Source organism: Octopus bimaculoides, chromosome 19 (genome assembly GCF_001194135.2).
Source record: "Octopus bimaculoides isolate UCB-OBI-ISO-001 chromosome 19, ASM119413v2, whole genome shotgun sequence".
NCBI lineage: Eukaryota > Metazoa > Mollusca > Cephalopoda > Octopoda > Octopodidae > Octopus > Octopus bimaculoides.
In genome coordinates this window covers 22,052,742-22,067,031 of record NC_068999.1, presented here as the reverse complement: position 1 = coordinate 22,067,031, position 14,290 = coordinate 22,052,742, and the positions used below count along the sequence as shown (strand labels likewise).

Sequence of the window (14,290 nt, the reverse complement as noted above, 5' to 3'; positions counted from 1 at the left end):
AATCTAAAAGTATTACTTAATATAGATAAATTTTAATATATGTAAATTGGAATTGTACTTATAAATAGTAATCAAGTACTTTAGTAATAGCTTGAAAAAAAAGAAGTAATAGCTTGAATAAAATTCTATTTATTTAACGATTAATTATTTACTATATTTTGATAATATATAAAATTTTTAAAAAATTTAACCTTAATTATTTTATGAAGTACTTAATTATTTTATCATTATTTTATGATGTACAATGATTATTTTTAAAATTTTGTATTTTTTGCTTACAATTAATTATAATTTGTATAATTTTTAGTTTATAATATTTTCAAATTTTATTCTTTGCTGCAATATTTTGAGTAAAATGTTTCTTATTCTTTACTTTACTTGAAGTAATAGTTTGTCCTATACTTTTACAGGTGTAATAACTTGTCCTGTACTTTCCCGGGTTTATAATCTTAAGAATATTACTTTTCATGCTCGCATTTTTCCATGTAATATATTTATGTGTGTGTGTGTGTGTGTGTGTCTTTGTGTTTGTCCTCCACTACAACTTAACAACTGATGTTGGTTTGTTTAGTAGTTTGGCAAAGGAAACCAATAGAATAAGTTCTGCTCTAAATATCCTAGATCATATGATTGGGAAGCAGCCTTCTTAACCATACAATCACACCTGCATCTACGGATTTAAAATCAACATGCAATTTAAAAATTTTGTAAAACAGAATTGTATTTGATACTTACTTATGATAATTGTTCTCTTTAGAAGAAGAAGTTGCAATTTCTGCCTTCATATTTGTACCATATATAATTTGGTCTAAAATTATTAATATCAGCCCAGCAACGTTTATTTCAATGATGATAAGTATCTATGAAATGGTCAAAATATATAAATGTTTTTTGATCTTAAACACTCTACAATTCTGTGTGTGGAATTAATGGACATATACATGCATGCACGCACACACGCACGCACACACAAATGATTCATGTGAATTGCTACATTTCCTTGTTGTATTACAGAAAGCCTGTTGGCAAATTGGATTAAATGAAGTATCATGAGGGTTACATGCTATAAAAACAAAACTGGTAGCTTTTATTTAGTAAATCGCTGATAAAGGGGGACAAAGAACAGTAGTTTAATACTTTATAATGGTCTGGAATCAATATTAAAGAGTATAAAGAGTGTTTTGATATATTAAGATAATGTTTTGATTTATGATTCTTTTGAGAATACACTGAAGCCATGCGAAAGCATGATAATGTCTAAATTCAAGTAGGAAAATATCTCTTACTTGTGATAGTGTTATAACATGCTACAAACATTTATTTCCTCGAGGTGAACATATCAAAAGAATATATAGAAACCTTTTAAGTAATTAATATAAAAAAAAAAGTTGTAGGTATTAGTTTTCCAAATTCACTTAAAGGTTTTGTAAGATATTTAGGCTTCATCAATTATGACCAAAGATAATGGCTTATTGTTCTCCTGAGTCAATGAATGAACCTCTATGTGGTTGCTTTAGCTACTGCAAATAGCAGCCAAATATCCTTCAGATCACATTCTACTGCCTTAACCCTTTAGTATTTAAACAAACTATATCTGGCCCAAACATTTTGCCTGTTTTATGTTCAAAATGGCCAGATCCATCCTCTCACACCTATCCTACAGTGGCATTCTAAAAATAAGCATCACATCATTGAAATCTAAAATCTACAAGATAATGCATCATTAATTCAAAACAATGTTAATAAATAAGCATTACAGTTAACAGAATATTCTGAATGCTAACAGGTTAAAAGAACAAAAGAACACATTGGATAATACCTAATTGCACTGGATGGTCACAATTAGATAGGTCTGCTCAAATAAGAGCAACTGGAGTTTAACAATAACTTATTAATGGTGGCTAAAAGTGGGACATTTTTAGAAAGAAATCTTGAGGACAAAACATTTGATCACACTAGAAAAAAGTGTGTTAAGAAATTTTCTTACAAGAGAGCAGACATGGCTAAGTGGAAGGAATTTGCTTCCCAACCACATGGTTCTTGGTTCAATCCACTCTGCAGCATCTTGGTCTTCTACTACAGCCTTGGGCCAACCAAAGCCTTGTGAATGGATTTGGTAGATAGAAATGGAAAGAAGCCTCTACCACACAGAGGTACATACATATATTTATACAACATGCTTCTTTCAATTTCCATTTGCCAAATCCACTTACAAGGCTTTGGTCAGCCTGGGACTATAATAGAAAATACTTGTCCAAGGTACCATGCAATGGAACTGAACCAGGAACCATGATGTTAGGAAGCAAACTTCTTACCACACAGTCGTATTTTGTACAAACATGACTTCTCTCTTTATGGTCATTTGTATTGGGTTGTTTGTAATATATTTAATTTATCATACATGACGTGAAGAAGATAATGGTAGTTACTATACTAACTGACTATTATGAGTCTCATAAAAGCACATGTAAATATTTAAAAGTCTTTGTATGTTTGATGAAAGTTCAGGTGGTCAAATCATTTAAGTAATGGAATTAGTCTATGAGTTGGCAATTCATATTCTATTACAGAAACTGTATTGTGTCTATGCTCAAAGCACTTAAATCTAAACAGTCCTGTCTACAAAGTTGTAAATAGATAAAACTAAGTAGAAACAATTTTTAACTGTTTGCAGTAGCAACACTGTAACATAGGTTTCAAATTTTGGCACAAGTCCAACAATTTCAGGGGAAGGCACAAGTTGATTACGTTGAGCCCAGGGCTTAGCTGATACTTATTTTATTGACCCTAAAAGGATGAGAGGCAAAGACAACCTTAGTGGAATTTGAACTCAGAACATAAAGATGGACAAAATGCCACTAAGCATTTTGCCTGCTGTGCTAATAATTACACCAGCTCACTGCCTTGCAACATTATAATATTTGCAAGTATCTCATTAACTTTCAATGCTGTATTCTACTTTTCTTATGAAACTGGGATAGATAGTGGGATAGAGAAGCCATCCTTACTCAACTTCAAACTAGAGTCTCTCAATAATCTCAAATTATTTTGATTTTGGATCAAAGTAGATTATGTATTTTGTGAATTAGCTGGTATGTAATAATCCATCTTACATTAAATTTATCACCCATCCAAAAATTAATATCTTACTCAACTATAATATTGTGTCTACAAATGATTATTTTAAATTCTTTGCATCAAAAAGCCATTTTATCACAAAGCCATATATATATATTGGCTAAACTGGCAATATGACCATCCCCAAGTACAACAACAATCATATATATATATATATATATATATATATATATATATATATATATATATATATATATATATATATATATACATAACTAGAAAACATTTTATCAACTCCTAAAGAATGCTTTGTCAAATCTCTTTCCTTTCATCAGTTTGCAGTTCAATGGTTTGAAGAGCATCCAAAGTGAATAAAATTTAAATGTTGGTCCATTATCTTATTCCTTCTATTCCTTGATACTTACTATGTATGTCTAAAGTCTGTGTCAAGTATTGTACTGAAAGTGTAGTACATATCTTTTATTCCTGATAGGACATCCCTCAAGCCTACACTGCTTTAATGTAGTATAACAACATAATTTTAATCATACAATTACAAGCTACAGTATAAGATTTCTCAGAGCAATTGTTAGCCTTGGTCCATCAAAATATGGATATGGCTCAGTTATAATAAACAATATTAAAAAAAAAATGTTTTGTATCAAAAGGATAAAGAAACAACTACCTTACCTTTCCCTGTAAGAAATGCTGAAGCTGACATTTTTCAATTTCTTTGCAAATTGTAGTTATTTTAGGATGAGTTATATTCTGTTGCAGAAAATCTTTCTTAGCTTTGAAAAGTTTACTTCTGAGATTGTCCAAAGATTCTGTTGTAGAAGATATGGATGCAATAGATAACAACTGTGTACTAGCAGTAGAGTAGACCTCTACCAACCTAAAATAATTCAACATAGTTAAAAGATATGAGTTAATTACAGAAGTTCGTAAAGATAGGACTTGAATAATTGAGTATGTTATATAGAGAAAAGTAACTATATTTAATTACAAGTTATACTGAGAAAAATAATATTTAATTAATCATGAAATCGAGGTTGAGTCAAATGTATTTTAGGAGTTGTGACCAGTAGTCATTTGCACAGTATGTTGTTCCTTGCTGATCTCAATGCTTGCAGCATTACCCTGGTGAGTTGATGTTTCTGCTTCAGCAGGGCAGTGCACTTCATATGTATGTTATGTTGTTGTTGTTGGCACTCCGTTGGTTACGACGTCGAGGGTTCCAGTTGATCCGGTCGTGACACAGTGTGACAAGGCTGACCCTTTGAATTACAGTCACAACAGAAACAGGAAGTAAGAGTGAGAGAAAGTTGTGGTGAAAGAGTACAGCAGGGTTCGCCACCATCCCCTGCCGGAGCCTCATGGAGCTTTAGATGTTTTCGCTCAATAAACACTCACAACGCCCGGTCTGGGAATCGAAACTGCGATCCTATGACCGCGAGTCCGCTGCCCTAACCACTGGGCCATTGCGCCTCCACGTATGTTATGTATGCATCAGAAAAGCTGTGGACCCATTGGGAAGCTGCAACCAATCAAAAACTGTGATATGAAATGAAAAAAAGATAAACAGTATTTTGTGATCTGTAAATAACAAAAGATATTTACCTTTTACACACCTGTATATTTCTATCTGTTCATTAAGATGTACTATAGCTGATTCAAGAGAGCAGTTTAGTAAAACATTAGAAGCTGATACTAATATATAGATTACAGTCAATGCTTGAAGCTCATTATTGACATCTAGAATGAAACATAAAATAATATTATAAGCACAAGAGTATTCAAGTTTGTAGATGTAAAATTACTGTATTGTTATATTTAAGTTAACCATTATATGTAGTTGCAATATTTCTTATAAGAAAAAAATTCTCTTTCAAATTTTTTTTTTTTTAATATTTGTTTCAGTCATTAGACTGTGGCCATTCAGGGGCTCTGCCTTGAAGAATTTTAGTCAGATGAATCAGCCCCAGAGCTTTTTTTAATTTTGTAAAGCCAGATACTTATTCTATCAATCTCTTTTGCTGAAGTTATGGAGACTTGCTAAGTTATGGGAACATAAAGTTATGGGGGATGTAAACATACCAATACCAGTTGTCAAGTGGTACTGGGAGACACACACACACACACATGCACACACATACACACACATATAGACAGGCATGACAGAAGTAAATAGACACCCCATAAAACATTGTTTTATGTTTATTTCAATTTGAAAAGGCATATATATTTTTATTAATTGACATTTTTATGATTCAGCTTCTGTATGTGACAATTTAATCATACCACATAAAAAAGAAACCTTAGAACTGTCTGAATTTCAAAGAGGCCGAATTGTGGGTCAATCTGAAGGTGACGTAGTCAGCATAAAATCACAGAAAACCTTATGATCCAATTTTCTACAGTTAATAGAGTGATTGTGCAACTCAGCAGAAAAGGGAAGGAGTCCACATCACCTCACCCAGGCTGACCAAGGCCTTCTGACAAGATCCTTCACTCTGTTAAGAGAAGTGTGTAGGATAATCCTCATTGCAAGACCTCTGATATAGAAGAACAAGTTATTTTAGACCCAGAACTGCTGTCAGGTATCTCCACAAACTTGGCTACTATGGCAGAACAGTAAGAAGGAAGCCACTTCTTCAACAAGCCAATAACAAGTGGAGAAGAGATTGGGCCAGTGAGATGGTGGAGAGGCCACTAGCATTTTGGTACACTGTCATATTCTCTGATGAGCCCAGATTTGCTGTATTTTCTGACAGTGATTGAGTGTGGGTCTGGAGACTCCATGGTCAAGAATCTGATGTGAAAAAATTGCAGCCAACAATGAAATGCAGCAGCTGTTTTGTGATGGTCTAGGGAGCAATTTGGAGTAATGGTTGATCAGAGCTGGTGGAGTGTGAGGGAAACATAAACTCAAAATAAATATGTGTCCATATTGTAGAAGGGATTCCTCCCAATCTTCTCCAGTGGTGAAATGATTAAAGACTCTTTATTTATGGAAGATGGGGCTCCTTGTCACACAGCTAAAAAGACCCAAGATTTGTTGGAAGAGAATGGCATTAAGAAGCTTCCATGGCCAAGCTAGTCACCAGATAGTCTATTGAACACCTCTGGGGCATAATGGATAGGATACTTCGTAAAAAGAACAAGAAAGCATTCTCAAAGCCAGACCTTTTGAGACTACTGCATGAAACTTGACAAGAAATTCCTGAAGAGAATATTTGTCATCTGATCAGTAGCATGCTTAATAGGGTCCTTGCATTGAAAATGAAAAGGGCATGTCTACTAAATATTAGACATTCACATTATAATAATAAATAAAACATTTGAATGTATAATTTCAGATTTAAAGAAATTTTAACGATTATAAGGGTGTATATTTACTTCTGTCATGCTTGTGTATATGATGGGCTTCTTTCAGTTTCCATCTACCAAATCCACTCACAAGGCTTTGGTTGGCCAAGGCTATAGTAGAAGATACTTGCCCAATGTGCCATGCAGTGGGACTAAACCTGGAATTATATGGCTGGGAAGTAAACTTCTTACCATACTGCCAATCCTGCACCTATATGTAGATATAATAAATAATCAGGCATGACTGCGTGGTAAGAAGGTTGCTTCCCAACCACATGGTTCCAGGTTCAGTCTCACTACTTGGCACCTTGGGCAAGTAACTTCTATTACAGCCTTGGGTTAACTAAAACCTTGTGAGTGGATTTGGTAGACAAAAACTGAAAGAAGTGTGTGTGTGTGCATGCGTGTGCGTGTGTGTGTTTGCCCACCACCACCACCACCACCACCACTGCTTGACAACTGCTGCCAGTGTGTTTACGTCCCTGTAACTTAGCAGTTCAGCATAAGAGACTGATAGAATAAGTACTAGGCTTTAAAAAAATATAAGTACTGGGGTTGATTCATTTGACTAAAAAATTCTCCAAGTGTCCCAAGCATGGCCACAATCTGAAACAAGTAAGATAAAAGATAAAAGTAAAAAGTATTATTCCATCATCTCTAAATGGTTCTGTGAAAGAAATGAAAATTTCTTTGTACCTTTTTCCATCTTGTTTTCAATTTGTTTCTGTTTCAGTGAAAATGCAATCATATCTAGTTCAAGTTCTTCAAATGGTTTTTCAAAACAAATATTTCCTGATGTGTTTAAAACAGCCATAAAGGGTTTTGCAGCAATTGCCATTTCTTTAATCAACTGTTCAAATTCATCTTGTTCATAAAGAATTAGAGAATTAAAAAACTTTTTTGTTTGCTTTTAAATGGACAGATTAAGAACCCAAATGTATATTACAAAAAACAGATAAATTTAAGTACAATCTCAAGACACTGAGCCTTACAAAGGAGATGACAAGGAACTGAGATATCTGGCTCTTTGCTGTACTCAAGAAGACCTGTCCACCACAGCAGAATTAATACTGGTGCCAGTGTTACATAAAAAGCACTCATGTTGGTGCAATATTGAAAGTACAGGAGCTAGTACCACATAAAAAGTATCCTGTATACTCTGTGGAGTGGTTGGCATTAGGAAGGGCATCCAGCCATAAAAACCATGCCAGAACAAACAATGGAGACTACAGCATGGAAAACAGATGTTAAATGATGATGATGATGACAATGACAATGATGAAATAATTAAATAAAGAATGCTGATATAGAGAAATATGAAAAAAGGTGATGAAACTAATTTTGGAGGTATTATCTATATTATATACCAAAAAAGATTTACTTTCATATATTTATAGAAATAAATATATCCATCTCCAGTATTTGAGCCTCAGAAGAGGAGAGGTTAGTAAAATATCCAAACTCGCTAAGTTCAATGCAGCATTAATGCCTAACCTCATCTATGGTCGTGAATGTTGGATAATGACTAAAAGAGTAAGATTGTGAGTTCAAGCAGCCAAAATGGGGTTCTCTGGAGAAATATTAGTCAATAGGATGTGCAGCTTGGAGATTAGAGAGTTTCTCCAGATAGAGCCACTACTTTTCCACATCAAGTGGTCACAGCTGCAGTACTACAGACATGTTATCAGAATGTCACAGGAAAAAATTGCAAGATGGATTTTTCAAGCTGAGCTAAATGGCAAGAGACCTAGAGGTATTCTAAGAATGAGATGTTTGGATAATATCCATAGTCTCAGTTGGTCATACTTGGGAATCCAGACAGAAAGTTTAATGACTGTTGACTGCAGTCTAATGACTGGAACAAGTAAAAGATAAAAGATGCATTCATCATCAACAATACTGTAGTCATAATTTCAATGTCCCCTTTTTCATGCTTGCATGAGTCAGATGGAATTCTGTGGAGCACATTTTCTACAGCCAGATGCCTTATTTGTCATCAGCATTCACCTGTCCCAAAGCTAGGTAATGTTTCTCTGATGCCATACATTTTTTCCATGTGAGATTAGAAATGGTCTACTCCCAGGAGACCTAGGAATAGACCAAAAATGAGGTGACTGGATAATGCCCAGTTTCAATCAGCTACACTCGGGAATTCAGTTGCAAAGTGTTATAATAATGGTTGCTTTTGAAAGGGCTCCATGGAGAAGGTGCCTGAGGACTGTACCTCTATAACTTTCCCAAGAATAGTTGGCAAAGAAGATGGATGGATGGATGTACATGTTTATAGAAATAAGAAACGTAATCTTTGCTAAACACATTTTGTTTTATTTCATTTATTTCTTTCAAGGAATCCTAATATTTCTTAATGAATTATTAAGTTCACCTTACTTTTATTAATATATTTTCATTTTACATTTTATCCAGTTTTAATTATACTTTACTTTAAAATTTAGAGAAAAAAATTACTTTTTTCAGTTGAGCAGACTTGGTCAAATTATGTTCAATAGATCTATGGCAAAAGAGTAATTAATTAATCACTTAATACAGACTTGAAGTTTCAATGGGCTTAACATAACTAATCCTGTTTACACATTTTCTCCTCTCTCCTTGCTCTCTAACATATAAGGCTTAATATTCCGAACAATTTCAACAAAAACATTCCACCTCATGACTTTATGATAATATTCAATTAAAATTCTATATGTAAACAAACTGAAGTTTTTGTTTACTAAAAAAATAATAATTACCAGTTAATGGAACAAATAGAATGGCTTCTTTAAGTTCATAATGCTTCACTGAATATTGATTTAATTCAGTTTTTCTAATTTTATTTTCCTTAGGACTAGATTCATTTTTTTCTGTAAAATGAGAATTGCATTTCAAATATTTAAAAAAACACCACTAGAAACTGAAAGTTTAAAGAAATATTACATTAGCTATTGTTCATGTTATCACATAGAATTTAAAACACAATTTTAACAAAATCAGGATGTGTTAATAATGAGAAAAAAAGAAAAAGGCTGGGGGAGGGATATGATAAAAAATAGATATGATGAGTTTTATTTCTTAATTTAGTTTCTTTAATTTTCTATGCTTAGTTTTCTTCTTTTTTTCTTTTTTTTTTTTTTTTTTTTTTTTGCAAACAACATAATATTCAATTCAATTCAGCAAGAGTTCTATAATTCTTATGAATTTTGTATATAAATTGAAGAGAATTAATAGATCCATCTGAAAAAACTCTATAAAATATAAAACATTTGTTTTGATCAAGTTAAAAATATTCTTCAAAATGATAAACTTTTGCATGAAATATTCTAAAATACTTGATAATATAAACAATATTCATTGTGATTTCATTCAAGAGTTTCAAAGGGTTCACCTACGTAGAGAAATAGATATAAACAATTGATAAAAAGATATTGCATTTCCAATCAAGATGAGTCAGTATTTGTCCAGCTGCCAATATTTGAGTTGGTGTAACGTGTATTTAAAATATTTTGATAGCTACCAATATTGCTCCACCTACTTCTCAAACTGGGACAAGTATAAATCAGAGTGTTCTAAGATATAATGTACTATCAATAAAAGATGTCACAGAGAAATACAATAAACATAAAATAAATATTAGAGCTGTGTTTGTAACAGAAAAAGTATTCCTATTTACACAATAGAATTTATCAAATATATAGTGTACTATATATTTTCCTTTTTTTTTCTTTTACTTGTTTCAGTCATTAGACTGCAGTGATGCTGGGGTACTGCATGAAAAATTTTTTAGTTGAATGAATCGACTCCAGTATTTAAAAAAAAATCTGGTACTTGTTCTATCATTCGCTTTTGCTGAACCACTAAGTTATGGGAACATAAACACACTAATGCTAGTTGTCAAGCAGTAGTAGAGGGACAAATACAGACGCAAACACATATGCACACACACATGCACGCATGCACACACGCACACACACGTAAGAAATCCTCGGAGAAAAACAATAAGTTAACATAGCTAATTGTTTTCTTATGGAAACTTTTTTTTAATTTATTGATCCAGACAAAATTGCTATGACAGAAGAGAGAGAAAATTTCAAATGGTTATCTGATCAGTTATTGGCAGAAGTTTAAGGGTAGGAAGGAATCCCAAAGGCAGGGAAATAATTTGTCTTACATTCCTTCTGAAGCTAGAAAAAGTATGGCTAATGAGAAATTAAACAAAAAACAGATTTGATTATGTTTGGGATATAGCTGAAAGCACTAACAAGAGCTGAAAATTGCTGGTTATAAGAAAATAAAGCAAGAAAATTAGAAATTTTTTGTTTAACCCTTTATCATTCAAAAAGGCCATATCTGGCCCAAATATTTCACCTCTTTCATGTTCAAACTGACCAGATTTGGCCTCTCACACCTTCCCTACAATGTCATTCTAAAAATAAAGAACCACATTTTCAGAATCTCAAAGCCATGAGATAATGCATGACTCATTTGAACAATGTGAATAAATAAGCATTACAGTTGATAGATTAATCTGAATGCTAAAGAGTTAAAGTTGTTTTCAGGATCCTATAAACTGTAGTAAGGAATATATGTACTTTGAAGAGAGCCGACTAATAATATTTACTACTCTAAATGTTTATGAATACATATCTTCATTGATAGTGCACTGTAAACAAAGATTATCAGTTGTTGAGTACATAAATCTGCCATACATGCTTCTGCAGACATCCAAAGTGAGTGCTGACTTTGGCAATATGATTGTCAATATTATTTTCAAAAATTGTGTCATTAGAAATGACACTCCCAAGTAGCTGAAGTGTTCAACTGTGTTAATAAGTCAAACATCCTAATCCTTCTTACTGCATAGCTAATAAATCTCTACATGTGAGTGTGCGTGTAAAACACACACACACATATGAAAGTTATGGAGAGAGCCATAGTCCAACTAATTAGGGAGAGAGTTAGTCTAGATGAGATACAGTTTGGTTTTATACCAGGTAGAAGCACCACTGCTGCTATATTTCTGATAAGGCAACTGCAAGAAAAATACCTAGCCAAAGATAAACCTCTGTACTTGGCTTTTGTTGACTTGGAGAAAGCTTTTGACAGAGTCCCCCGGTCCCTTACCTGGTGGTCAATGTGGAAACTACGGATAGAGGAGTGCTTGTTGAGAGCTGTACAAGCGTTGTACAGGGATGCTACCAGTAAGTTGAGGGTGGGCAACAAGTACAGCAAACAATTCAGGGTAGGGGTTCACCAAGGATCAGTACTTAGCCCCCTCTTGTTCATCATATTCCTCCAGGCAATAACAGCGGAATTCATGACAGGCTGCCCCTGAGAGTTCCTCTATGCTGATGACCTTGCTCTTATAGCTGAATCACTACCTGAACCAGAGAAGTTCCAGGTATGGAAGCAAGGTCTAGAATCAAAGGGCCTTATAGTTAACCTAGTAAAAACCTAAGTCACAGTAAATAGGAAGGCAGACAAATCACAAATCCCTTCAAGGAGATGGCCCTGATCAATCTGTAGAAAAGGTGTAGGAAGAAATTTCATAAGATGCACCCAGTGTAAGCTTTGGACAATAAAAGGTGCAGCAACATCAGAGGAAGGTTAACAGGGAAACTAACTTTTGTATGTGGAAGATGCACAAGTACAATAAATGCTGAAAATGTGCAGATAATAGACTCCATCAACTACCGGGGGATGGGGTGCAAACTAGAGATAGTAGATAGCTTCCGTTATCTAGGTGACCAAGTTAGTAGTGAAGGGAGATGCTCTATGAGAGTAGCTGTGTGAATAATATTAGGTTGGGCAAAGTTCAGAGAGCTCCTACCCCTGCTGGTAACAAAGGGCCTCTCTCTCAGAGTGAAAGGCAGATTGTTTGATGCTTGTGTGTGAACAGCTATGTTGTATAGCAGTGAAACATAGGCTGTGACAGCTGAGGGCATGCATAGGCTTGAAAGAAATGAAGCCAGTATGCTTTGCTGGATGTAAAATGTCAGTGTGCATGTTCGACAGAATGTAAGCATCTTAAGAGAAAAGTTAAACATAAGAGGAATCAGATGTGATGCGCAAGACTGTGCTGGTATGGTCATGTGATGTGTATGAACAAGGACAGCTCTGTAAAGAAGTGCCAATCTCTAACTGTGGAGGGAGTCTGTGGTAGAGGTAGACCCAGGAAGATATGGGATGAGGTGGTGAAGCATGATCTTCGAACTTTGAGCCTCATAGAAGCAATGATTAGTGACTGAAACCTTTGGTGATGTGCTGTGCTTGAGAAGATAGTAGATAGCTTCCATTATCTATGAGGCTCAAAGTTCAAAGATCATGCTTCACCACCTCATCTGATGTCTTTCTGGGTCTATTTCTACCACAGACTCCCTCCACAGTTAGAGATTGGCACTTCTTTACACAGCTGTTCTTGTTCATACACAGCACATGACCATACCAGCACAGTGTTGCACACCACAAAGTGGCTGAGTTCCTTTCGAGTGTTTGGCCGCATGAAGGCAATGACCAAGACATTTGGCATTATGTCATGCTTCAGAAGACCCATCAAGCTAAGCAAAATCACAGTCATGGCAGATACTGGTGTTACACAAATTGCCACCCATGCCGGTGGCACGTAAATGCACCCTGGTGTCATGCAAATGGTAGTAAAGGCACTCATTACACTATCGGAGTTGTTGGCATTAGGAAGGGTATCCAGCAATAGAAACCATACCAAATCAGACTGGAGTCTGGTGCAGCCTTTCAGCATGCCAACCCAGCCAAACCACCCAACCCAATCCAGCATGGACAACAGATGTTAAATGATGATGATGATGATGATGATGATGATGATGATGATGATGATGATGATGATAACACATAGGTTCTGAGAAAGTCAACAAAAGTCTACATTGACAAAAATGATTAATGTTATTCTTAAAATAAGGTAAATGAAAAGAGTTCATTTCCCACATTTGTGATAAGACCATGATATTTTACAAACTTAACTCATTTTATGAATTTTAAATTTTACATTGGTAAAATGTGTTGCAATCCCATAATTAAGTAGTAAATATTCAACTAACTTTCTTCTTCAATGTTTTTAGATTTAGATCTCATCAGAAGGAAATTTTCCAAGGGATTTTTTCCAAACTTATCTTTAATATGTACATTAACTGAAAGTAAAATATAAGACACTTTTTAATGCAGAGAAATAAAAAATTACATAGATACAGTTTACAATTTGAGCACAAGAATGAAAATGAAAAATGTAAAATTTTACAAATAGTACTTATGAAAAGACAAAAAAAATGTTAACTTGTCCAGCTGGTAATCTTTATGGTATTATAGAATAACTAATGACAGATGAAACATTTCTTAAGTCTGGTAGAATTCACAATTTAAACAGAAGCAGCTTCAATTTTTATATACTTTTTACTTGCTTCAATAGAGAATAAGAAAAGCACATTCTATGAATAATATTCAAGTTATACTTAGTTGCAAATGAATGAATGTTCCAAAGCACAAGAAAATATATTCAATGCTATTTTACTTCCAAAAGAGATTAACTGCTATGTAATCATATGTCAGCAAAACTTTTCCAGAGAAAGTTCTAGAAGGAGAACAAAGTTGACATTACCTTTAGGATGTACTTGAGTCTTTTTCAAATAGTTTGGTGGTAAATACTTTTGTCTATGAAGTTCTGATGCTTCCAGAACAAAATCCATTTCATCTATTCCAGTTGAAATTATTCGATTAAATAAGCATGGATAAAGATAAAAAAAAACATTATATTGTGAAAGAGTGAGAGAGAGAGAGAAAGAAAGGGAGAGAGAGAGAGAGAGAGAGAGAGAGAGAGAGAGAG

At 34.1% G+C, this 14,290-nt stretch overlaps 1 protein-coding gene across 1 annotated transcript in view; it reads right to left on the bottom strand.

The window, feature by feature from the left end:
• Positions 1-14,290, bottom strand: part of LOC106872952 (protein shortage in chiasmata 1 ortholog) — a 56,593-nt gene that overhangs the window by 32,876 nt on the left and 9,427 nt on the right. The window contains exons 4-10 of the mRNA XM_014920132.2: positions 14,066-14,158; positions 13,512-13,601; positions 9,195-9,305; positions 7,144-7,311; positions 4,699-4,833; positions 3,769-3,905; positions 736-860 (exon numbers count right to left, since the gene is read on the bottom strand). Coding sequence (XP_014775618.2) covers positions 736-860; positions 3,769-3,905; positions 4,699-4,833; positions 7,144-7,311; positions 9,195-9,305; positions 13,512-13,601; positions 14,066-14,158 — 859 coding nt within the window. The remainder of the gene's footprint in view (positions 1-735; positions 861-3,768; positions 3,906-4,698; positions 4,834-7,143; positions 7,312-9,194; positions 9,306-13,511; positions 13,602-14,065; positions 14,159-14,290) is intronic.